Here is an 18,419-nt window from a genome sequence, read left to right as displayed (position 1 = left end):
TGCCGTTGATCAAGGCGAACATACTCCGTACATACATACCGTTGATCAACCTGGCAATGATTAGAACAGCAGATTAGTTATTTAGGATATGAGGCCTCCCTAGGAAGTAGCGGGAACGACATCCAGGTGAGATACCTTACCTAGGATAGTAGTGGCAGTCGTTCATATAAAAGATGATGATATATCTCGTATCTCATGTGTGGTACAGGGTAGTTAGGTTTGTTTTGTTTACATATAAGCCCCTGGCTTCATTATCACATGCAGGCCTCAACAAACTGCACCCTATTGATCAATCTATTACACTTTACCAGTGCGATATACGTTATGTGTACCTCTACCCACTTGATTTCAAAACATTGCAACAGACCTACCTGTTGGCACTGAGGTGGTTGAGTCATCCTTCTCGTAATAGGTTGTGAGCAACCAAGGTCTGAGACTTATGTACACAGGTGAACTAGAGAAACCGCAACAGACGAAACAAGCCATCGTTTTTAAAATAGATCCTGTAACATGGCATGATGGCTCCAGAGTTCAGGTGAGCTAATAACATGATCGGCGCTAGGATACCTGCGAATCGCGATATTTGCAGAAGCGCCCGACGATGGGAAATGAGGTGAAGGACTAGAGGACGATCGCAGGCGCGCGCTTGTTATTCCCGTGATTTGGCTAGGAATTACGGATACACTACGACAGAGTTGAGTGCAACACCAAAAGCGCCATCGACAACCAGACGTTTCTCTGAGCTCGCTGTTGAAATATGGTCCGTTATCAAATTAAGATTAGTTATGGGGTAAAGTTAAACGCCAACAATGGGTGTTGTAACGGACATCAAACTGGGGCCCCGCTATAAGGTAATGGAGAATCTGCAGCCCGTTGAGAGCTTATCGAATAAGCCGCGTCTGTGGCCAAAGCCACCATCGCCCTGTTGGACAGTAAATCAATGGAGGTCAACACAGCCTCTTACGTGAAGCCGATATCCAAATATCATAAAGCCACAATAATAGTCGCAACGGATGACCATCAATACGAAAAAAATGCCTAGCAATACCGAAACCCAAATTGGGATGATAGTGCGAGAAGCGGCGGAATGATGACCCGTCATCCCGCCCTGTTAGTTAGGGATAAACTGTCACCGCAGCGAATAATAGAACAACATGTTTAGCTAGTTGTGGCAGGACTCAAGCCACTTGATAGGATCGTCCACTACCAGCTTCAACACGTGATACCGTCAGATGCTGATTCGCCCATGTTGGGTTGAGGAAGCTATACAGCTCTTGAAGCCTCGCGAGTTCTATGGCATACTTGTAAAACTTCAACCTCCTAAACTCGAAATATATATTGTATGCGACGACTTAGATGCACGAGGACAAAAAGCTGCTACCGAGTAACATTACTTCTACTCTGATCGCTGAGCAATCTATAAGAGCTGCAAGAAGCAAGCTGAACCACAACCGGTCCACACCTGAAAGCATTCAATCATGGACCTAAATCAAGAATTTACTCCGGGAATGCTGTCATTCCCTGATCAGCCCGATTTTGACTACGCCGTCTTTCTCCAAACTGACGATATAACTTTTGGCGAGGGTGCCCAGATCCAACAGCAAGTACCGTCGGATTCCTCAGACAAGGCTACACCACCAAGCACAACATCAGGGTCTAGCAGTGAACTGGTTGCTCGACCTTCAGCTCAGAAACAAAGACTTGAGCGAAGAGGCCACACCAAGAGTCGAAGAGGTTGCTACAACTGCAAGAGAAGGCGTATCAAAGTATGTAGACCCGAATATCTAAATTCGACGGATCGACTAACACCAGGAAGTGCCAGGAGACTCGGCCTGCGTGTGGCCACTGCACCAAGACGGGCCTGAAGTGCGAGTATCCATCTATGCCTCAGATCACACATCAGGTGCGTAAGCGACAAGGCTCAACAACTGTGTCAGCTAACGAGTGTGTATTCAGCCGCATCACCAGATTCCTTTATTCAGTCTCCAGGATATGCGCTTCTTCCAGCACTTTCTGACACAATGCTACCCCCATCATCCCTTGAAGCAAGAGGATATCTGGACCCATGAGATCCCTTGCATTGCCCACAACGTACAGATCCCCGTCAAGTAAAGGAAATAAGGCAGTTACTGACCGGTCTAGCATGAATACCTTATGCACGCAATCCTCGGTTTCTCGGCATCCGAACTTATGAGGAATGACTCCAGTATTGTTCAGTCAGCCATGAACCACCGTATCAAGGCAATAAGAGCAATCAAGAAGCGTCTGGCCGAGACTGCCAGAAGCTCAATGGAGTATGAGGAAGCGAACGCCATGGTAGCTACCTGCTACGCTCTTACATTTCAGTCCGTGAGCTTGGACGATGGACTGGCGGAGTATCTGACCTTCATCCGTGGTATCATGATTGTGGGAATTCAAATGCTGTTCCGAGGTATAAAACCAATATTTAAAAATATGATGGAGCCGGATCAAGATGCCTTACTCGAACCCCTAATGCAGGGCCTCCCACTAATTCCAAAGGGCTACACAGACTCTGCAATGGAGGCTCTTACGAATCTCAAGCCACTGTGCGCCCAGCCAGTCGAAGTTGAGTACCACCAGCATCTCGTCAAAATGGTCGAAAAGCTCTACATCAACTCATGGGATGGTAAGTCTCTGATCACACAACACTTGACTGGCACCCAGCTAACTAGACCTAGCATATAAAGCATACACAGCACAATACGGCTGGTGGATGTTGCTTCCACACGACACCTTCCAAGCTCTCATTGATCCAGATAACCAGGTCATGATGCTGCTTCACTCACACTGGGTCGCCATCAACGAGATCATGTCTCCTATCAGCGGGCAAGAACGAAACGTTTCTGAAAAGTATCCAGCACAGAGAGATGACCAGCCACAACTTGATCCTGGTTTTGCTCGATGGCTCAAATATATTAATGCTAATATCGACCTCGAGCACCAAATGTACAACCAGTGGCCGATGTGGGTGGAGGAACAGTTGGATCAAGATATTACTTTCTTTGGAAGGACTTAATTATCGGGTTATCCACAATTATTTGGTAAATTCTTGCAAGTTGTTGCAGATTTAGAAACTAAAGTCTTCTAGTACCTTAGGGAACATATATCGTGTCCATGGGGTTGACAGCTCAAGCGGCGAGAGTGTTGTCTACTGTTTCAAGTTACGTTCCCATGAGGAAAACGTCAATATCTTGAATGATAGACCCTTCCAAGATCTTTGGCCATTGATATTAAAGGAGCAAGCAAAAAGATTCGGAGAGGGAGAGAAACCAAAGAGGAAAACGTGAAGGAAGGGAACGAAGAGCCGGTAACTCACATTGTAGTTCTATGTACCTAATTGTCACCTTCCAAGCTCCTGACGGCCAGGCCAGGACGTTCTCTTCAGACAAAGAAAGTCATGATTGATTTAGGAAACTGTCTACTCCAGATCACCAAAAAAACTACCTTAAATCATCACAAGCTTGGGAGGCTCTTGAAATGTCAATTTTTAGCCCCCATCCGACTCAAGGTCTCAAGTGTCGTTCCCGGTGCCTAAGGTAGTCTCGGCACTGCCCCAGCAAAGCCCCCACTATCGAATCTCGCATTCATCGTATTCCGTGCGATTGGGTCGGGCGTGGGGGCATGATCATTATACAAGCCAATCATATTTGGGGACAACCTTCATAGGGCTGAACAATGCCTTGGGCTGTCCCTGTCATAGAGCAATGAGTTGTGCCGTATTCTTCGGGTTTGGCCATGGCCAATTGAAGATCTAAGGATAGAGAGGTAGGGAATATAGGGCTGTGGGTATAAATAGACCCTCTGTCCGCCTTCAAGATGGAACAAGATTGAAAGCGAGCATCATAAGGAGACTTACACCAACGGCTTATCAGCATCACCAAGCTACATTCAAAGAACCAGGTATTCAAAATACTCTTACCAAGACCACTAGTATAAGAAAGAAGTCTACAAAAACTGGGACAATGGCAACCTCATCCTTGGAACTTGGCCATCGTCCCTCTGGTCACTTGGCTCCACCTCCTGACTACGAGACCACTGAAGCTGTAGAACTATCACGCCTCTCGCCAGCTACGTCTTCAACAAACTCCCTTCCAGAGTATACGACGCTATACAATATTGAAAACGGAGACTCCGCATCCTCCTCCTCAACATCGGTATTTTATCCTACAAAACAGCTGCAGATCCAAGCCCCTGGGTTTGCACTTATTAGGCTTCCTCTACCGCCACAGCCAGATCCTATCTATGTCTTCAACGTCGCAGCAACGGGAGAACTCGATGATGCAGAGTATGTATCGATCAGGCCTACAAGAAACTCAGGCTCTTGTTTTCTTGCCAGGGCGAACGATCCTACACAAGCAGCTCTTTGCACGACCACATACCGTTTTGGCCCAGGCAAGCCTCCCAAGATCCGTTTTGTTGGGGATGGATCACAGAACGGCCAGACAGAGGAGATAGAGCTCAGCTGCAAAGGTGTTCTAACTCGCAGCACCATCATGCGCACTCATCTCGGTACTTTCGAATGGCGATATAGTTCCCGCGCCGAACGTCGAAGTGCAAAAGCCTCTGTTGGCGAGGACATCGACTGTCTACTCATTCTAGACCAAGTCATGAAAGTGGCCATTGCAGGAGGAAAGCAAGAAGAGAGTAGACGCAAAGTTGGGCAATTCGTGCGTAGCGATGGACTCCGCACTCAAGGTTCTAGGAGGAGCTCTGCTGGAAATGGTGGACGGCTTATGCTTGATTTGCGTGAATGGCTGGATCGGAAAAACGAGGCAATTGAGATGGAAATTCTAGCTGTGGTGAGTTGTGTGTCTATGATGAAGAGAGAAGTGGATAGGCGAAGAATGCATCAGACTATGGCTATCATGGGAGGTGCTTCTGGTGGACCCTAGAGTATTGGCACGGTTATGATACTCGGATGAGATTGATACTAGTGATAGACTGTTCGCATATTTTAGTTATATAAATCAAACTTTTGCTTCTCAAGAGACAGTTTCGTTAATTGTGACCGGATAAATGCCAACCACCAAATTGCATCCCATATCACCCATTGGTGTACTTATTCTTGCACATCAGGAACCGCAGTTTTCTCTCTGGGTCCCAGCTCAAGCACCTCAGTCGATGGAATCTGTTCCTTCTCATTCAAGTTGGCATTTTCGAGATCTTTCTTACTGCACTTACATCTGTACCTCACCGAACACCCCTGCTTCTCACCAATGAATGGGTCGTTGCGGCATGATTTGCCAAACAACTCCAGCAGCAACACCCACACAGAGAGAGCCAAAGTGATGGATATCAGGTTAAGCGAGTTCAGGCTCTTGGCCAAGGGCAAGAGAAACAAGATGAGGCAGACAAGAAGTCTATTGGCCAACCGCGTCTTCTTGGACAGGCGTCTAGTTGCTGGATGGCGATGATCATGTGTGGCTGAAATGACTCCCATAAAGAACAAGGCCACAGCAAGGCCTTGACAGTAAAAGTACCGGATACCGTCAGCCACCTCAGGATCTGAACGCTCGATATAGTGTTCCGTAAGATGCTCAGGGTTGGCATCCGGAGTATCTGCGACCCAGACGAGCTTAGATAGCCCGGCAGATGCAAGAATGTAGCCCATGATGAACGGGAGGTGAGCGTAGTGCCATACGGACGCTTTGCAGGTTAGCAAGGGGTTATTACCATGGTCTTCATAACTTACAGGATATCACAGAGCGCCGAATAGCATGGATATTGATGTTGCTGCCATCCACATCAAAATATATCCAGTTAAACACAAACGCCTGGCAAAGACCTAGGACAGCCTTTCCCAAAAATACATCGACGGTATATCCTCCATGACTCTGAAACATTGGTCCCATGACAGAATATCCAAACACCAGTGAGACAAAGGCGTTGGTTCGTTCAACGCGATGCTCAATATTGACAGCTGGAAAGAACTCGAAGATACCTGAGAGATACTTGACAATCTTTTTGTCATGAGCAGCCTTTCGGCCATATTGGTAAATTCCAGTGAGGATGCTCTGGCCGCACATATCCAAGGTGATGGCAACCCAGATGAGTCCCAGACGAGAAGGCATCTCAACATGAATACTAGCAATCCATAGGGCTGCTGGCACAATTATATTGAGAGCTTGACAGAACATGACACCTCGCACCATTGGCAGCAGGTACCCAGTGTATAAGAAGTGGAAGACACCTCTGAAACGAGCAGCGACATAGAATGATACCAGCATGGTGTAGGTATTATGCTCCCCAGGATAAAATGCATATGTCATGTTGGTCGAGAACCTAAGGAGTCAGATGGATGAAGTTTTCTTGACTGTTGCTGACGTACCCCAGAAGACAAGCAATCTCGAACAGAATCTCAAGCCGTGTAAAGACATCGTCCGTCTCAAACCAACTCAAGATCAGAGTGATATCGGACCAAATCTTCCATGACATGATGAACGTGATTGCGAAGCGAAGCAGCTCCTTGCCGGTCGGCTCAGCCCAAACATGCTCGCCGTCGACGTGAATGATACCGACTTTTCGAGCGGTGAGAATTTGTTATTGCAACAGAGTTGGGTTTCTTACCATAGAGAAGATCAAAGAACAACTCAATAGCCATGATCTCGGTGTTTTCTGAAGCACGCCACAATAACCCCTTGTGAAACCATTGCTTGACCACTGGTTTCTTGAAAAGTTTGATGGTTTCTCCTAGTCGAGGTTGACCTCCACCAGAGCCAACTGAGAGTGTATCCGAAGTTGACATGTTGGAGGAGTCAGCAGCTGGTAAGGGGTCATCATCGTCATAAGTTCGTAGCTCAGCACCATAACCAAACTTGTCGAAATTGGCATTCAGAGCAGACGTGTTGGTGGAGAGTCGCTCCAGGTGGCCGTTGACGATATCAAGTTGGCTCTGCATGTCTTCCCACTCGTCAAATGCAGGTCCATGCCGTTGTCGAAAGTGAGCACGACGACTCTCATGGTGATCTCGGGTCTCTCTTAGATAGTCACAATGTTCTGGTGATCCGTGGATGACCACTTCAACCTGAATATCATTTCGCTTTCCATGTTCTTCACGTAAAGAGTCGAGATCTTCGGGCAGAGAGGCGATGATCTTCTTGCCGTTTGGCAGGAAGAACTCCTGCGGTCGCCGGCGTCGAGTAGAGGCAATGTATGACATTTGAGCACAACTGATTGAGTTTGGAATGTCAATGAAGTGACGAGACCAACACTATATAAGGAGAAGGTGCTAAAAGACTACAAGATAAGCACAGAGCCAATGGCTTTAGCTCATTGGGCGGCCGACTCTGAACACACAGGCCCCTGCTAATTCGATGCCGCTATCATTGGCTTTTGATGATGTGTCTCACGGCTTATTTGATTGATCCCCAATCCCCGCAAGTGAGGCTGGACAACCATCCATTGCAAAGAGACACTACTAGGATAAGCATAAGTGTTTCATTTTAAGCTTAACGAGATGCGTAGTCATCATGACTAAGTGATTGAAAATAATCGTATTTTATTATTGAGAACAATACCTGTTGCCTTACGAATGGGTTTTCATCGAGAACATCAATTTGGGAAGGATTCTATTAGCCTTACGGAGGAAATTAGGTAGATCTGGGAACGCAAGGGCCTTCCCGCTAAACTAAGATCGCGGAAAATCAAACCACGTGACATATCTCCCGGCTGTTCACCGGCTCATGACAACATTCTGCCTAAGGCTGCAATACTAGCTCTGCAATTGCCCGGTAATTCGGAGCAAAGATTCAGTAGCCATCACCAACTACCAAAACCCATCCCTCCCAATTCAACCTCCAACACCGCCAAAATGACTGCTGCGTGGAGAGCCGCTGGTCTTACGTACGTCAATTGAACTCCCAGACACTGCCGACTACAACGTCTTCCGCCGAGCGACCGTACCGAAACACCGAGAAGCTAACATTGCGTTTCGATAGCTACAACCGCTACCTGGCCATCGCCGCCCGCGTTGTCCGCCGAAGCTTGAAGGAGGACAAGAGAATCGCTGCTGAGCGCCGAGGCGAGATGGAACTGCGATTCTCCAAGTGGCAGGTAAGGCGATACGGAACCAAAAAGACAGCCAAAAAAACAGCGACGCAGACTAACATGTAATTACCTCAACAGAACGGTAAGCAGGGTGAGCCCAAGAACCTCGCCGCTGCCAACGCCGCCATTGCCGCCGAGAACGCTGCTTAAGCAGATCGATTTAGAGATGATTGCGCGTGGGATAATAGAAGCGTGGCGCTCGAAGGGTTTACTCGGCTCAGATGAGATGGACTTATTCCTCAACCGAATGTATACACCTGGAGCCACTGTACCATAACGATTGTTGCAATGTATCAATCAAATTCAAAACTACGACTGCAATTAGAGGCAAGAATGGATTTGCTGGTGAATCAATCAATGCTGTGATGTAGCTGAATGATTTCTATCGTGATACCCGCGGTGGAACGTCCGCATCTCAACTTTCTGTCACACCCGGCTACAGCCGAATTAGTAGCTACGGCTCCGCTAACGATGTGTATCAACACACATGACCAGGTTGCTATGAAATCCGTGACTTCATGCCTCTTTTCTAATGTAAAACTTTGTTGTAATTTCCCTTTTGCGTTGATTTCACTAACATAACAGCCAAGCTTGGTAGTATATCATTCAATCATTGTACGTAGCAGTGGGCCCATCATCATAATTGGATGTATCGTCCTATCTCCCTTGCTGCTCACAATCATCTTCTATCAAACATCCATCTATATTTCAGCACTACCACCATCACGCAAACGTACAATATTAATATTTAATGCGATAGCTCGTCGCTTTACTTAGTCAATATGGACGATATTGGCAACAGAATTCAGGATGGTGGGTGCCCAATACTGCCTTACCCTTAGGTCCCGCGTGCCAATGTCGTCAAAATCTGACTTTGGGAGCACAGATATCGCGAGAATATCGCTTGATCACCAATATGAGCTGCCACCTCCGCCACCTCCGGATATTGCGACTGCAGGGATAATTGCAGTGGACATCACAGATAAATTCTCAGCAGCTGTCAAGAGTAAGTTCTGTGTCGCTGACTTGGTTCATGACCCCGCCGTTGACTCAAGTCTGACCAGCTCTCGCACCCGGTGAACTTGTTAAAGATGGGCAATTTACGCTATTCGAGTCCGTTTCAGGGCTCGAGGTTCGTCTACCGTGAAGGCTAGCTGCGTTCAACACTAATATACTTAGATCATGGATCCTAAAATGGATAGCGGTTGTGTTGAATCAGCAGAAGAGCTTGAAGAGCTTTACGATGTTGCGCGGCCACTGCTCCCAGAAGAGGTACTGGGAATTATAGACCAGCTTCTCTGTCATGAGGTAAGTGCTTCAGTAGCGAAGTAACTACATAAACTAATAATGTTGCTCAGATGGCGTGGCATCAGGGATATCCCCTTTCGCAGACTCTATTCACAAGTGTATACGCCGAGGCGCTCCTGACACCCACACCACGAACTGTCGAGGACGCTCACTTTGTTCGAAATGGCTCATGGGGTTCTTCTGGACAACCTGACATGCTTAAAATACTAAGAGCGTACTGTCTTGGTTTGCTTAAAGCTTGCGGTTATGTCAACGAACGGATTAGATCAGAACACTACTATGAAGTAAGTGTGAGCCGATGTCATGGCAAATGGACCATTTTTGGCTGACGCATACTTTCAAGGAAGAAGATTTCGTGACAAACACATACAGCCGTACCTTACTTGCTGAAATACAACCCCAGGCTATCCGGCAGGCTATCCAAGAAGCAAGAGACCTACTCAGCACATTATCTACCGGCGTCAGCGATGATCTTCGAGAAGCACTTGATCAACGACTGCAGCTACGGCTGTACTTTCTGGAAGCCACAGAATGCCCCAAATACGTGAAAGAGCCTGAGATCGCGCGAAAGCCATGGCTTGAAGGACTCAAGGTTCTGCCAGCCATCAAGTCATCTCACACCTTGGGAAAACCAGTCGATGAGGCCTTCAGTGCCAAGCTCCAACGAAAGCTTGCTAGCACTATGCCCCCTAGACCGATTGTGCAGTTGAAATTCGAGGATGCATTTGGTCATCTTTCAAGGCTGTTCACAGATGGTGTTGAATTGATTGATGTGCTCAACTATACAGACTCCCAATGTCTACAAGTAAGCATTGGATTCCTTTTCAGAGAATGTCAAGGCTAAACATTTCTAGAACTTCGTCTTGCAATTTCAAGCCAAGAAGCCTCAACCGCTGGTTTTCGTGCGGACTCTACTTCAGACTTTCCTCTTCAACGAAATGGAAGTTCTAGGCACAATGAGCATTCGGCAGATTATGGATGATGACTTTTCTATCGTGTCGATGCCGGCCAGCGCCCAACTTGATCGAAACAACGACGAGATCGAATTTCCCCAAGATCCGCGATTCATTGTTGCGCAACAAATGGAACAGTTTCGACAAAGAGCGGCTCAATCATTTCTCGACATCTTCAGGACCTTTTGTCAGAACAGGTGTCGTGTGAGGCGCACGCTTTGCCATATCATCAGGGACTGGGATAATCTTCAGCTCGATGCCGAAGAGATCGATCAAATTATCCAAGTCAAGTTGAACGAGAAGCCAATGAGGCATTTCACAGGGGCAAATTCCCAACCAATCGATACCTACTCCCTCCCACTATCGTCCTGGACGTACTTATACAAGATTCGCCAGATGGAATGGATCGTACAACTTGGTTTCGAGTTGGAAGTCTATCAGCCAGACGAACTTGCCGGTATGTATTGGTATCTCAACTACCTCGCCAAATGGAGGGTTCAACATACAGAGAGGCTCAAGTCCTTCATTGTTCGAAGAGTCGAGGAATCTCGCTCACCTTCTCAACCGCGAAACCCTTCAGTCGATCGCCAACTTGAGCGATCCCTTGCTTTTATCCGGCTTATGCTTCTCGATGCCGCTGTCACATGGGAATTGTCAGATGCGCTATCATGCCTTTATACAGCTCTCATGCGGCTCGAGTTGGTCAAGGTGCCTCCGCGACCTTATAGTAACGACGAACTCCGCTTTGAGCTGCGGATGAGACCATTTGCCGTTATTGGTCTACCGCCTTGCCCGGGCTTTCAAGAATTTAATCTTGGAACCACGCAGCCAGAATCTCCCACGGTGGATATTCTTCAATATGCAGAAAGAGCTCTGAAGGGTGCAAAGCAGGGACTCGAGGTGCTGAGCAAGCTGTCTGCGGCAGATTCCTTCTCAGTTGGTTCTCACGATAAATGGCAGGCTTCGAAGAAGAACGCGCTCAAAGCTTGTATTGCAACAGGACTCGCGATTACGGCTGTGCTGAAGGCAACGAAGGAAGATGCGAGTAATTTGAAGCTCAGAGTTGAGGTGCCAACTCCTGATAAGTGTTATCATGACTGGTGGATTGTACCTCATCTGGTTCCTGTCTGAAGCTTGTTGAAGGAAATCCATGTATAGGTAATGACAAAATGAGCTTAAATTGAATTGTCACATCAAAGCCGCCTTAGCGTATTCGGGTATCCAGATGAGAGTAGCACCCTCTTCCAATATTCCTGGTTACCAGCCCTGGTTTCAAACATCAAACAGAATACGAACTAATACTAGGTATAGAAGATACAACGCCATTTCCATTGCGACAATTTCAACAACAAACCAAACGCATCCTTACCGTAGATGCTTTTCGGTAATCGGAATGAGATACCGAGAATAATTGGGGATCTTCAGTCCTGGTTCTGATAAGAAGACAGGTCTAGTGGGACCAGTGCTTAAGCTAGCTTAAGCGGCGACACGTCGGCGAGCGGCCTGAGCCATTCGGAGACGAACGGTCTGCTCGTAGAGAACGTCCTTGAAGGCAAAGAGGAGCGCAGCAGTGAGGACACTCTGGGTGACCTTAGGGCCGATGCCTGTTGACGTATGTCAGTGAATTGTTATTAAGACGGTGACTTGATTTTTTTTACCTCGGTAGAGACCAGAGTAACCACTCTCACGGACGATGCGAGAAAGAGCGCTAAGGGAACCCTCCTTCTTACCGCTGCCCTGGACGTGCATCTGAGACTTGACGGTGATGTAAGGGTAGGTAATAGCAGTAGCAAACAGCTTGCCCAGGGCGCCGAGGAAGAAGGCGATAGTAGGAGTCACCTTGCGACGCTTCTCAACTGTGTTCTTGAGCTGCTCGAAGAGAGTGTACTGGAGAATAGGGTTGATGACGAGGACAAGAGCCGGGATGACACCAGAGAAGAGAGCCTGAGGACCCTCGTTCTTGAGGAGGAGCAGCAGGGTGCCGATGGTGCTGGGAGCCTTGGCAGGCTTAGACTCGCCAGCCTCGACATCATGCTTCTTCTCCTGCTGGCGAGTGGTGACTCGGGTGTTGACGACCCAGATAGGGTTGGTGATGATAACGGTGGCCGAACCAGCGATAGCACCAGCAATCATGGACTCAACAGTGGTGAGCTTGGCGCCAGCGCGGCCAGCCTTGGCAGCAGCCTTCTCGAAGAAACCGCGAGTCCATTCGTACCAGTAGTAGTAGACAAAGTTGGTGACGCTGATGCCGAAGAGGGCCGAGTTAATACCGGAGTAGAGACCAGAGATACCCTCGCGGGCGATGATGTTGCCAACAGCCTCGCTGAACTTGCTCTCGGCCTTCTTAGACTCGACCTGAGCGCGCGTGGAGAGGGTGATGAGAGGGTAGCTTAAGAGATCATCAGCGCACTGTAACTAATGCGTCATTAGAGTGTTCGCAAGCCTTACGTCAGGATCATGGACAGAAGGCCACCTCCAGCGCCAGCAAGAGCGTGGGCGACATTGTCGTTCTGGGGGATTGCTTGAGTCTCAGGCGCCGCGGTGATTTCAACCTTGTTAGGAGTAATCTCGACCTTTGTCACAGGCGTATTGATCTGAGGAGTGGTCTCCTTTTCGGCGTTGTCTGACATGATGCCGTTTTGTAAATGGTCGATGTAGTAATAGTATACAAGTTTAAGCTTAAGCGAGGCGCGTGTAAGCGATGTTTATGTAGGACAGAAATGGATCGATTTGAATTGATGGGGAATGAACAGTAATTAAAAACCCGGGGAAGGGAAACTTACAAGTCGCGCGGGGCCGTGCTCGATTATAGGTGCCCAGATACAGTATTTAAAGCTTGTAGGGAAAGGTATTGGAGGGAGACATGTATCTCGGGATCGGCAATGACTTGACTCGAGAGCTAGAGGACGTCTACTGTAAGGCCTAGGTATCTCAGGTAGGTCCTTCTCCCTAAATATACCGTACCGAGGTCGGGACGGGAGTTGATACCGAGTAAAACTTCCCTAAAAGTCGGCCTCTGTTCCGCATCTGAAAATGAGGTCACTTCCCTGCATGTGATGTGGGGAAAAGGGACAAGGCCTTGGGCCGGTGACTTGAGATCTTTACCGTCTGGCGCTAGTACCAATTGAGGCACAAGACAACAGTCGAAGATTCAAGCCACGGAGTCAAGGAGAAACAGAAAATGCGGGCAAAGTTCACGCTTTGTCCCCGCTTGCCTCATTGGGACCAAAGTAAACACTAGACCCATGCCGCCACGTCCATCCCTGTCCAAATCCAACAAAGCACAAAGCACACCGCGGGTTGGGTTTTGGCTTTGCAACGGAGGGACGGCGGTAGTGTTTGCATATACCATGAATATTTTGAATCTGGCATTCTAACATCCCATGAATGACTAACGAAACCACCATTCGTCAATGCCAAAACGCAAAAGTTTAGGCGTTGACAACGACTCTTTTGCCGTTCGCTGGCATTCTTTTGCCGATATGAACACACCCAGCGCGGATATTATGTCGTCACCCGATCCTCTAAACGATACCGCTGAACAAAGTGTCATGCCCCCTCCATCCACGCGCCGTGTCGTCCGCAGCACCCAACGGTCCAGCCGCTTCTCCTCCATGGGCTTAGGAACCTCTCCTAGGAAACAGACTTTCGAACTCGAGGTTGGAGATAATAAAGCGCCCCAGAAATTACTAGTTACGGTCGAGACAGAGGAGCCAAGCGCGACTGCAGGCCCCAGCAGCGCGCGACGAAAACTATTCCAAGACAGCCCTTACCTACCGATATCGCGACGCAGAGAAATGGCGACCACCACGACGACTGTGCCGCTAAAGGGCGCGATCGAGGACGATAACAGCGCGACTCCTAGGAAACGAGGACGACCGAGGAAAACAAATGGCACACCGCTACCCAGTGCAGGCACCAAGAGAAAGTCAATAACACCGATGCATGGAAGCCCACGGAGGAGACAACGCACGGCAACAGATACAGATACACCAAATAAATCGGCAGGCAGTAATGCGCAGCCAACACCAGGAACAAAAAGACGAGGTCGGCCACCGAAGAACCGTCCTGTCGACCCACCAAATCCCACAGAAGACGAACAAAACGCGAGGGGGATTTCAGAGGCGAGCGACAGATCACAGAGCCAAGCTCTCGATAAGATTGAGGTTGCTGGTGATGCCTCCGACCTACCCTCTCTCCGCGCCGACGACTCACAAGCCGATAACGATGTGACTCTGGTCATCACGCCGTCAGAAGCTGAGGCAAATCAACTACGCGCAAACCGAACCGCGAATAATAGCGCGCCTGCTCAGCAATCAGAACCGGACTCGGATATTTGGATGGCAACACTAGACGATGAACCAACGCCGCGGCCTGGAAGTCGCGCAACCCAAAATGCGCCTGCTCCTTCAAGTCCAGACCATGGACGAGCAGAGGACTTCTCAGATTTTGGAGATTATGGCTATGGTCCAGCTGGAAGCGACGTATCTTCTGCAGACGAACATCAGAGCGACACCCGTTCTGGGAATGAAGATACGGTCGCAGCGGGTGAAGACTTTAGCATGATATTCATGGACTCGCTCCCCTCGCTACAAGCGAGTATGCGCAGCTCTGTTCGAGAGATCGCCGAGAATGACATTGGCGAGGAAACCAGCCTAATTATTAACAACACTTTGGAGTCTCTACGGCAGTCTCTGCAGGATCGCGACAGACCTAACGTGAACAAAGAAACCGCTGAGCAAGAAAGGGATCCCCAACCAGCGGCACCCGCTCCCGCTGAGCCTCAAGATGAGCGCCGGCAATCTACTATTCGCCCACCCATGACCTTTTCACCTAACCGCAACATATCTTCCATATGGCGTCAGACTCCGCGAAGAATGGGCTCTTCTCCATTACGACGGCAAGTGTTGCAGTCGAACACGCGAGACAATTCGGATGCTGAATATCGCGGATCTCCTCTGGCAACACAACGACAAGACGCCTCACGTCTCGGAGTCGATAATTCAAACTTGTACGACGACTCTTTCTCAGAAATACCTGATGCAGTACTTGAAGCAGCTACTCCTCGCCGTCCCCGAGCCATGGCCAAGAAAGCACCGTCAGAAACAGAGGATGTTCAAATGGAGGATGCAGACCTTATCCAGTTTGAAGATGAGCCCCAACAAGCAGAGATACAGCAACAAGAACAAGTGGTTGAAGAACAAAGTACAGGAGCAGAACAGGAGGCAGTCCAAGAGCAAGAACAAGAGGAGGCTGGACCTCTGGATGCTTCGGTCGGAAGTGCTATCTCTCGTTCGGATGGCGGGCGCCTCCCCACCCCTGACGACACCCCTCCAAACATCGATTTTGGAAACAGTACTGCTCCCAAGTCAACAAGCGTATCGCAGAGTCCTGATAGGTCTGCATCTTCCAGAGACTCACCGCTGAGGAACTCATCACCTGGGCCCGCCACCGAAGCTGAGGTACCACTTGAAGCGATGGAGATTGAAGACGAAATTATTGATCAAGCTGTTGAAGCTACGGGGCAGGTCACCAGCGGGGCTGTTGTTGAAGTCGAAGGAGCCGACAACGATGATGAGTCTATCATGGGAATGACTATCGTGCCTGAACCTGATGACCATTCTATTCCAGATGATCAGCCCTTGGAAGAGACCGTCGTGGAAAGTCCGGTCGAAGAGGAGCCTGAAGAGTCCCAAGAGATTCCGGAAATCGTTGTACTTCATCAACCCCATTTGTCCTTAGAGACCGAAATGCAGCAGCCAGAAGTCACGCCACTAAATCAACTTACATCGCCTATCCAGGAACCTCAATCGTTGCCTGATGTGCCACCAGAGAGAGTCAGACGTCCCACATTGTCCCCCATTATGAGGGCGGGGAGAGCTTTGCAGAGCGTGACCTCAGATCCCCCAACGCCAGAGGCCCGCGACCATCATTTGCGAAGCCCTTTCAGGCGATCTGCTTCTAGAGAGTTGGGTCCAAGGGTAGCTCAGCCAAATTTACGGACGAACGCGAGCCCTGGGAAGTCACGTCCATTCACCGAAACTGCCCAGATCTCCAAAGGCGATGAAGTTTATGACGACCCCTTTGGAACAAACACAAGACATACAGGTCAAGCTAGCTTTATGGAAGCTCTTGAGAGGAGAAGTGCTGGTTCGTCACCACGCCATCGCCGGACAATGTCCAGAGAATCTGCTGCAAGCTCTACGCATTTCCAGGCTCCCAGTGAGGGTGGAATGAGTTGGGTTGATAGAGAAGGTCCTATAAGCGACAACCTCAGAGGAGATGTACCCCTTGAGGCTTTTGCACGATCAACAGTCCGGCCTCCCGAACCGCAGCCCATTTCTAATCACCAATTGAACGGGACGGTGGATGACGCAGATGACGAAACCGAAGATGCCGGCGATGATATGGATCTGTGGGAGTTTGAAGCCCAAAGGTCTAGCCCCCATGCAGCCCGTCAGCCTTCGCCAGCGAGGAAACCCGAGTCACCTATTCCTAGGCGAAGCACTCTTCCTAGCCCTTGGAGGAGGCAGGTTAACAGGGGAACGCAACGCCCTCCAACAACTACAGATCAGATAAGGAATGGATTGGAAAACAGTGAAAAACGCCTGGAAGAAGAGACCGCGCTTCAAACTGATAGCATGGATGTTGTGCAGGATGAACCATCTCAAGCAGAGGAGTATTCTCTTGTTGCTCAAAGGGAGGTCCCCCAAGAATCTGATAAGGCTCCTGCTACCGCCAAAGCGAGCCGTTTCGACCTCTCAACTTTCTTCTCTTCACCGGCCGCGATCCCAGGCATGTTGGCTGACAAGCTCTCTCCTCTTAAGAAGATGTCCGTCTTTGGAGCGCGGCCCACTGAGACCGAGCCTAAGCCGAGAGAAAGAGCCCACATCCTCCCGACAAGCTCCATGTTCCCACAGCTACCACCACAGGAACTTGTACCTCGAGGGCAGCCAAGGGCAGGCTTCTTCTCCCCTATACGCCCTGTTCAGCCCCTGGCGAGGGAAGACCTGTCTGAAGAACTTGAAAATGATGAATATTCTCGATCAGATTCACGGTCGAACATGTCATCGCCAAGTCGACAGGCAACGGCTTCTCCAAGACAAGAAGAGCACGACGCTTCTATGCAGGCAACATCTGAGCAACAAAATGAGAGTGAACAGCAGGAAGAGCTCGACGAGGAGGGCACAGAGGTATTTGAAGAAGAAAATGAAGAAGAAGATCAAGTATCCGAGCCACTGCCTTCAGTGCGTCAGACAATGAACTTTACTCCTCAACGAAGAAATCCTAGTCAAAGTTTCTTCAAGGCTTCAACTCAGGCTGCTGCCCCCGAGCCTGCTCCGATCCCGAGTAGTAGTGCCACCACTCCACCAAGGATGCAGCTCACTCACGCCGATATACAAAAGTGGCAGCAGCAAACATCCAATGCAAGTGACGATTCCCCCAAGCGACCCACGGCTAGCACTCTCCTCCGTCCTTTACCTCCAAGAAACGCTTCCCCAATCAAATCAAGTCTTCGTTCGCCACTTAAGCCTCACACTCCTGGCCGTGTGGTTGAGTTTACCAGCAGCGTCCTATCTCCCATCGAGCAAGCCAAGGTTCGACACCAACGTCGACTGTCCAACTCCTCAGCAGCATCTCAGTCAAGCACAGGTGCCCAGTATCCTCGCGTACCCCATCAGACTGCCAACAAGGAGAACAACACCATCCCACAAATCCCTATATCTAACGAAAAACTCCCAACAAAACAGACCCACCCTGAACCACTCTCCCAAACGGTCTGGACACGAAGACATTGGCTGCTCTTGGATGATCTTGTTCAACAGCGACGTCAGGGCCCCTTCAGGCTTCATTTTGAACGCTGTTCAGACAAATACCTTGGAAGGCCGGCCTCAAGCAAAGGCGAGTCAATGACTCTGAAGCGTTGGCACTTGGACTGCGTCGACGCTTTCAGAGCACAAGTCGGCGGCTGGGATGAGGCTGAAGTGGTCAAAAGATTAGTTGGCTTAATTCTGGGCGGAGAGAAGAGGAGCCAAGGGGCTGAAAAACCAGCGCGAGTTATGTTTCACTAAACGACATGAAAGAATCCTG

At 49.2% G+C, this 18,419-nt stretch overlaps 7 protein-coding genes across 7 annotated transcripts; 5 read left to right on the top strand and 2 right to left on the bottom strand.

Moving 5' to 3' along the window:
• Window positions 1-1,478: 1,478 nt before the first annotated feature.
• Window positions 1,479-3,037, top strand: FSUBG_6461 (UPC2-like regulatory protein; the record flags this gene model as incomplete). Its single annotated transcript, XM_036684662.1, has 5 exons — window positions 1,479-1,766; window positions 1,817-1,903; window positions 1,957-2,091; window positions 2,143-2,647; window positions 2,700-3,037. 5 exons carry the CDS (start codon window positions 1,479-1,481, stop codon window positions 3,035-3,037), a joined length of 1,353 nt encoding a protein of 450 aa, XP_036538030.1.
• A 946-nt stretch (window positions 3,038-3,983) lies between these two features.
• FSUBG_6460 (uncharacterized protein) lies at window positions 3,984-4,913 on the top strand (the record flags this gene model as incomplete). The annotated part of the gene is made up of 3 exons (XM_036684661.1): window positions 3,984-4,306; window positions 4,358-4,820; window positions 4,875-4,913. The coding sequence occupies 3 exons, from the start codon at window positions 3,984-3,986 to the stop codon at window positions 4,911-4,913; spliced, it is 825 nt and encodes a 274-aa protein (XP_036538029.1).
• Window positions 4,914-5,080: 167 nt separating this feature from the next.
• On the bottom strand, window positions 5,081-7,180 carry FSUBG_6459 (uncharacterized protein; the record flags this gene model as incomplete). Its single annotated transcript, XM_036684659.1, has 4 exons — window positions 5,081-5,667; window positions 5,714-6,303; window positions 6,350-6,539; window positions 6,589-7,180. The coding sequence occupies 4 exons, from the start codon at window positions 7,178-7,180 to the stop codon at window positions 5,081-5,083; spliced, it is 1,959 nt and encodes a 652-aa protein (XP_036538028.1).
• Window positions 7,181-7,831: 651 nt separating this feature from the next.
• On the top strand, window positions 7,832-8,217 carry FSUBG_6458 (atp synthase epsilon chain (mitochondrial); the record flags this gene model as incomplete). Its single annotated transcript, XM_036684658.1, has 3 exons — window positions 7,832-7,863; window positions 7,959-8,073; window positions 8,146-8,217. The coding sequence occupies 3 exons, from the start codon at window positions 7,832-7,834 to the stop codon at window positions 8,215-8,217; spliced, it is 219 nt and encodes a 72-aa protein (XP_036538027.1).
• Window positions 8,218-8,849: 632 nt separating this feature from the next.
• On the top strand, window positions 8,850-11,459 carry FSUBG_6457 (MAK10 glucose-repressible; the record flags this gene model as incomplete). Its single annotated transcript, XM_036684657.1, has 7 exons — window positions 8,850-8,880; window positions 8,954-9,073; window positions 9,132-9,199; window positions 9,247-9,375; window positions 9,426-9,659; window positions 9,779-10,180; window positions 10,230-11,459. The coding sequence occupies 7 exons, from the start codon at window positions 8,850-8,852 to the stop codon at window positions 11,457-11,459; spliced, it is 2,214 nt and encodes a 737-aa protein (XP_036538026.1).
• Window positions 11,460-11,804: 345 nt separating this feature from the next.
• On the bottom strand, window positions 11,805-12,958 carry FSUBG_6456 (mitochondrial carrier domain protein; the record flags this gene model as incomplete). The annotated part of the gene is made up of 3 exons (XM_036684656.1): window positions 11,805-11,932; window positions 11,987-12,717; window positions 12,777-12,958. 3 exons carry the CDS (start codon window positions 12,956-12,958, stop codon window positions 11,805-11,807), a joined length of 1,041 nt encoding a protein of 346 aa, XP_036538025.1.
• An 852-nt stretch (window positions 12,959-13,810) lies between these two features.
• FSUBG_6455 (uncharacterized protein) lies at window positions 13,811-18,400 on the top strand (the record flags this gene model as incomplete). The annotated part of the gene is made up of 1 exon (XM_036684655.1): window positions 13,811-18,400. The coding sequence occupies one exon, from the start codon at window positions 13,811-13,813 to the stop codon at window positions 18,398-18,400; it is 4,590 nt and encodes a 1,529-aa protein (XP_036538024.1).
• Between the last annotated feature and the right edge of the window lie 19 nt (window positions 18,401-18,419).

This window comes from Fusarium subglutinans, assembly GCF_013396075.1.
Source record: "Fusarium subglutinans strain NRRL 66333 chromosome Unknown NRRL66333_c0000067, whole genome shotgun sequence".
NCBI classification, from domain to species: Eukaryota; Fungi; Ascomycota; class Sordariomycetes; order Hypocreales; family Nectriaceae; genus Fusarium; species Fusarium subglutinans.
Note: the sequence above shows the minus strand (reverse complement) of the source record. Positions and strands in the feature narration are given on the sequence as shown.